The 7062-nt window shown below is 48.1% G+C and overlaps 1 protein-coding gene across 1 annotated transcript in view; it reads left to right on the top strand.

Moving 5' to 3' along the window:
- The first annotated feature begins 4344 nt into the window (after positions 1 to 4344).
- The window catches only part of LOC149433132 (protein mono-ADP-ribosyltransferase PARP10-like), a 59841-nt gene continuing 57123 nt past the window's right edge, over positions 4345 to 7062 (top strand). The window contains exon 1 of the mRNA XM_089664612.1: positions 4345 to 4503. Within this exon, the coding sequence (XP_089520738.1) occupies positions 4490 to 4503 (14 nt within the window). The 5' untranslated portion in view covers positions 4345 to 4489. The remainder of the gene's footprint in view (positions 4504 to 7062) is intronic.

Below are 7062 nucleotides of genomic sequence, written 5' to 3'. Positions count from 1 at the left end.
TTATGGGGGGGTATACAGGGATCTATATATATATATATGGGGGGTATACAGGGATCTATATATATATATATATGGGGGGGTATACAGGGATCTATATATATATATATATGGGGGGGTATACAGGGATCTATATATATATATATATGGGGGGGTATACAGGGATCTATATATATATATATGGAGGGGATATACAGGGATCTATATATATATATATGGAGGGGATATACAGGGATCTATATATATATATATATGGGGGGATATACAGGGATCTATATATATATATATATATGGGGGGATATACAGGGATCTATATATATATATATATGGAGGGATATACAGGGATCTATATATATATATGGGGGATATACAGGGATCTATATATATATATGGGGGGATATACAGGGATCTATATATATATATATATATATATGGGGGATATACAGGGATCTATATATATATATATATATGGAGGGATATACAGGGATCTATATATATATATATATATGGAGGGGATATACAGGGATCTATATATATATATATGGGGGGATATACAGGGATCTATATATATATATATATATATATGGAGGGGATATACAGGGATCTATATATATATATATATATATATGGAGGGGATATACAGGGATCTATATATATATATATATATGGGGGGATATACAGGGATCTATATATATATATATATAGGGGGGGATATACAGGGATCTATATAATATATATATATGGGGGGATATACAGGGATCTATATATATATATGGGGGGATATACAGGGATCTATATATATATATATATATATGGGGGGATATACAGGGATCTATATATATATATATATGGAGGGATATACAGGGATCTATATATATATATATATATGGGGGGATATACAGGGATCTATATATATATATATATGGGGGGGATATACAGGGATCTATATATATATATATGGGGGGGTATACAGGGATCTATATATATATATATATATGGGGGGATATACAGGGATCTATATATATATATATATGGGGGGATATACAGGGATCTATATATATATATATATATATATATATATATATATATATATGGGGGGATATACAGGGATCTATATATATATATATATATATGGAGGGGATATACAGGGATCTATATATATATATATATATATATGGGGGGATATACAGGGATCTATATATATATATATATGGGGGGATATACAGGGATCTATATATATATATATATATGGGGGGGATATACAGGGATCTATATATATATATATATATGGGGGGATATACAGGGATCTATATATATATATATGGGGGGATATACAGGGATCTATATATATATATATATATATATGGGGGGATATACAGGGATCTATATATATATATATATATATGGGGGGATATACAGGGATCTATATATATATATATATATATATATGGGGGGATATACAGGGATCTATATATATATATATATATATATATATATATATATATATATATGGGGGGGATATACAGGGATCTATATATATATATATATGGGGGATATACAGGGATCTATATATATATATATATGGGGGGATATACAGGGATCTATATATATATATATGGGGGGGATATACAGGGATCTATATATATATATATGGGGGGGATATACAGGGATCTATATATATATGGGGGGGATACACAGGGATCTATATATATATATGGGGGGATATACAGGGATCTATATATATATGGAGGGGATATACAGGGATCTATATATATATATGGGGGGATATACAGGGATCTATATATATATATATGGGGGGGATATACAGGGATCTATATATATATATGGGGGGATACACAGGGATCTATATATATATATATGGGGGGATATACAGGGATCTATATATATATATATATGGGGGATATACAGGGATCTATATATATATATATATATGGGGGATATACAGGGATCTATATATATATATATATATGGGGGGGTATACAGGGATCTATATATATATATATATATGGGGGATATACAGGGATCTATATATATATATATATATATGGGGGATATACAGGGATCTATATATATATATATGGGGGGATATACAGGGATCTATATATATATATATATATATGGGGGGATATACAGGGATCTATATATATATATATATGGGGGGATATACAGGGATCTATATATATATATATATATATGGGGGGATATACAGGGATCTATATATATATATATATATGGGGGATATACAGGGATCTATATATATATATATATATGGGGGATATACAGGGATCTATATATATGGGGTGGGGGAAGTGTGAACATACCGTACGATGTCGGAAGCAGGTATCTGCGCACACCGCTCGGTATTACCGGCGATGGATGACGTCACCTCACGTGACCCGGCCGGGGGATGACGGGAGGAGAGCGGAGCGCCGGGAACACTCACCGGAATCTACTCAGAAGAGGCCTGACTGCTGATCCCGCCCACCTGAATTGCGTCTCATTGCCACTGAAACCCCGCCCACTAGTGGACTGCCATTTTCCCCGCCCCTAATCCCCGAGACTCCACCTTCTGGGATGGGCGTACGGGGCGGAGTCAGGGATGGGCGGTCATTTAAAGAAACCCTTTCTGTGACGTCATCATTTTCTCCGCCTACTCCGGTGAGTATCCTTGTGCATTGCCATATCGCCGACATAGACCGCCGCGCCGTACAGAGATCACTGTAATGTCGCCTCCCCCACACTGACATGATGGAGACTTGTGACGTCAGAGGGATCTCTGAGCCAGACCGGCAAAGTGTACCAGGAAGTGCAAGTCATTCCCCTCCCCCATCCACCTCTCCCCTCCCCCTCTCCTCCCTTCCCCCTCCTTATTTACTTCTACTTTCGTTTCAGGACTTTCCCGTCTCTTCCGGATCTTCTCCGCAACTCATCGCCGTGCTGGGGACACCGCCCCTCCCCCACAAGGGTGACAACACTCCTCCTTCACCCCGACTGACCCACCAGGGTGACAACACCCCCCCCCACCCCGACTGACTGTACCCCTCCCCCCCAGAGTGACAACACTCCTCCCCCACCCCGACTGACCCACCAGGGTGACAACACCTCTCCGCCACCCCACCTGACTGTACCCCTCCCCCCCCAGGGTGACAACACCCCACCTGACTGTACCCCCCCAGGGTGACAACACCCCCCTACCCCGACTGACTGTACCCCTCCCCCCCCAGGGTGACAACACTCCTCCCCCACCCCGACTGACCCACCAGGGTGACAACACCCCCCCACCCCACCTGACTGTACCCCTCCCCCCCCAGGGTGACAACACCCCACCTGACTGTACCCCCCCAGGGTGACAACACCCCCCTACCCCGACTGACTGTACCCCTCCCCCCCCAGGGTGACAACACCCCACCTGACTGTACCCCCCCAGGGTGACAACACCCCCCCCACCCCGACTGACTGTACCCCTCCCCCCCAGGGTGACAACACTCCTCCTTCACCCCGACTGACCCACCAGGGTGACAACACCCCCCCCACCCCGACTGACTGTACCCCTCCCCCCCAGGGTGACAACACTCCTCCTTCACCCCGACTGACCCGCCAGGGTGACAACACCTCTCCGCCACCCCACCTGACTGTACCCCTCCCCCCCAGGGTGACAACACCCCACCTGACTGTACCCCCCCAGGGTGACAACACCCCCCTACCCCGACTGAACCCCCCCCCCCCAGGGTGACAACACTCCTCCCCCACCCCGACTGACCCACCAGGGTGACAACACCCCCCCACCCCACCTGACTGTACCCCTCCCCCCCAGGGTGACAACACCCCACCTGACTGTACCCCCCCAGGGTGACAACACCCCCCTACCCCGACTGAACCCCCCCCCCAGGGTGACAACACTCCTCCCCCACCCCGACTGACCCACCAGGGTGACAACACCCCCCCACCCCACCTGACTGTACCCCTCCCCCCCAGGGTGACAACACCCCCCTACCCCGACTGACCCCCCCCCCCCCAGGGTGTCAACACTCCTCCCCCACCCCGACTGACCCACCAGGGTGACAACACCCCCCCACCCCGACTGACTGTACCCCCCCCCCCAGTGTGACAACACCCCACCTGACTGTACCCCCCCAGGGTGACAACACTTCTCCCCCACTGACCCCCCCAGGGTGACAACACCCCCCCACCCCGACTGACCCCCCCCCCAGTGTGACAACACTCCTCCCCGCCTGACTGTACCCCCACCAGGGTGACAACACCCCTCCCCGCCTGACTATATCCCCCCCTAACACCCCTTCCATACCCCGCCTGACTACTCCCCCCTGCCTGACTACCCCCCCAACACTCCCCCACCCTGACTGACCCCACCCCCCTGGGTGACATTGTCCCCCCCCCTTCCTGGGTGACCCCACACTCCTCTTCCTCCCCCCTGGATGACTCCGCCCCTCGTGGTGATTCTGGGTCCTCCATGATGGATGTTCGGTGAGTACGGAGCGACTTCTGTAGATGACTTTACATAACTCCTCCCCCCTTCCAACCCCCCATTATCAGGAGAGCAGAATTGTACAACCGACCCCCTGAGAGTAATATCACACCTATAACCTTCCCCTTGTAGTCGTAGTTGTCATACCTGTAGGTGTGGTAGTCGTAGGTGTGGTAGTCGTAGGTGTGGTAGTCGTAGGTGTGGTAGTCGTAGGTGTGGTAGTCGTAGGTGTGGTAGTCGTAGGTGTCATAGTAGTTGTCATACCTGTAGGTGTGGTAGTCGTAGGTGTGGTAGTCGTAGGTGTCATAGTAGTTGTCATACCTGTAGGTGTCGTTGTCATAGTTGTAGGTATCATCGTAGTTGTCGTAGTTTTAGGAGTCGTAGGTGTCGTAGTCGTAGGTGTCGTAGTCGTAGGTGTCGTAGGTGTCGTAGTCGTAGGTGTCGTAGGTGTCGTAGGTGTCGTAGTCGTAGGTGTCGTAGTCGTAGGTGTCGTAGTCGTAGGTGTCGTAGTCGTAGGTGTCGTAGTCGTAGGTGTCGTAGTCGTAGGTGTCGTAGTCGTAGGTGTCGTAGGTGTCGTAGTCGTAGGTGTCGTAGTCGTCGTAGTCGTAGGTGTCGTAGTCGTCGTAGTCGTAGGTGTCGTAGTCGTCGTAGTCGTAGGTGTCGTAGTCGTCGTAGTCGTAGGTGTCGTAGTCGTAGGTGTCGTAGTCGTAGGTGTCGTAGTCGTAGGTGTCGTAGGTGTCGCGTAGTCGTAGGTGTCGTAGTCATCGTAGTCGTAGGTGTCGTAGTCGTAGGTGTCGTAGTCGTAGGTGTCGTAGTCGTAGGTGTCGTAGTCGTAGGTGTCGTAGGTGTCGCGTAGTCGTAGGTGTCGTAGTCGTAGGTGTCGTAGTCGTCGTAGTCGTAGGTGTCGTAGTCGTCGTAGTCGTAGGTGTCGTAGTCGTCGTAGTCGTAGGTGTCGTAGTCGTCGTAGTCGTAGGTGTCGTAGTTGTCGTAGTCGTAGGTGTCGTAGTCGTCGTAGGTGTCGTAGTCGTAGGTGTCGGTGTCGTAGTCGTAGGTGTTGTAGTCATCGTAGTCGTAGGTGTCGTAGTCATAGGTGTCGTAGTCGTCGTAGTCGTAGGTGTCGTAGTTGTCGTAGTCGTAGGTGTCGTAGTCGTCGTAGTCGTAGGTGTCGTAGTCGTCGTAGGTGTCGGTGTCGTAGTCGTAGGTGTCGTAGTCGTCGTAGTCGTAGGTGTCGTAGGTGTCGTAGTTGTCGTAGTCGTAGGTGTCGTAGTCGTAGGTGTCGTAGTCGTAGTCGTAGGTGTCGTAGTCGTAGGTGTCGTAGTCGTAGGTGTCGTAGTCGTAGGTGTCGTAGTCGTAGGTGTCGTAGTCGTAGGTGTCGTAGTCGTCGTAGTCGTAGGTGTCGTAGTAGTCGTAGGTGTCGTAGTCGTAGGTGTCGTAGGTGTCGTAGTCGTAGGTGTCGTAGGTGTCGTAGGTGTCGTAGTCGTAGGTGTCGTAGTCGTAGGTGTCGTAGTCGTCGTAGTCGTAGGTGTCGTAGGTGTCGTAGTCGTAGGTGTCGTAGTCGTAGGTGTCGTAGTCTTAGGTGTCGTAGTCTTAGGTGTCGTAGTTGTCGTAGTTGTAGGTGTCGTAGTCGTAGGTGTCGTAGTCTTAGGTGTCGTAGTCTTAGGAGTCGTAGGTGTCGTAGTCGTAGGTGTCGTAGTCGTAGGTGTCGTAGTTGTCGTAGTCTTAGGAGTCGTAGGTGTCGTAGTCGTAGGTGTCGTAGGTGTCGTAGTCGTAGGTGTCGTAGTTTTAGGTGTCGTAGTTTTAGGTGTCGTAGTTTTAGGTGTCGTAGTTTTAGGTGTCGTAGTCGTAGGTGTAGGTGTCGTAGGTGTCGTAGTTGTCGTAGTCTTAGGAGTCGTAGGTGTCGTAGTCGTAGGTGTCGTAGGTGTCGTAGTCGTAGGTGTCGTAGTTTTAGGTGTCGTAGTTTTAGGTGTCGTAGTTTTAGGTGTCGTAGTCGTAGGTGTAGGTGTCGTAGGTGTCGTAGTTGTCGTAGTCGTAGGTGTCGTAGTTTTAGGTGTCGTAGTTTTAGGTGTCGTAGTTTTAGGTGTCGTAGTTTTAGGTGTCGTAGTCGTAGGTGTCGTAGGTGTCGTAGTCGTAGGTGTAGGTGTCGTAGTCGTAGGTGTCGTAGTCTTAGGAGTCGTAGTTGTCGTAGTCGTAGGTGTCGTAGTCTTAGGAGTCGTAGTTGTCGTAGTCGTAGGTGTCGTAGTCTTAGGAGTCGTAGTTGTCGTAGTCGTAGGTGTCGTAGTCGTAGGTGTCGTAGTCGTAGGTGTCGTAGTCGTAGGTGTCGTAGTCGTAGGTGTCGTAGTTGTCGTAGTCGTAGGTGTCGTAGTCGTAGGTGTCGTAGTTTTAGGTGTCGTAGTCGTAGGTGTCGTAGTCGTAGGTGTCGTAGTTGTCGTAGTCTTAGGAGTCTTAGGAGTCGTAGGTGTCGTAGTCGTAGGTGTCGTAGTTTTAGGTGTCGTAGTTTTAGGTGTCGTAGTTTTAGGTGTCGTAGTTTTAGGTGTCGTAGTCGTAGGTGTCGTAGTTTT

This window comes from Staurois parvus, unplaced genomic scaffold, assembly GCF_062004578.1.
Source record: "Staurois parvus isolate SC_StPar_1 unplaced genomic scaffold, SC_StPar_1.0 ptg001969l, whole genome shotgun sequence".
NCBI classification, from domain to species: domain Eukaryota; kingdom Metazoa; phylum Chordata; class Amphibia; order Anura; family Ranidae; genus Staurois; species Staurois parvus.
This window is presented reverse-complemented; position numbering and strand designations above follow the sequence as displayed.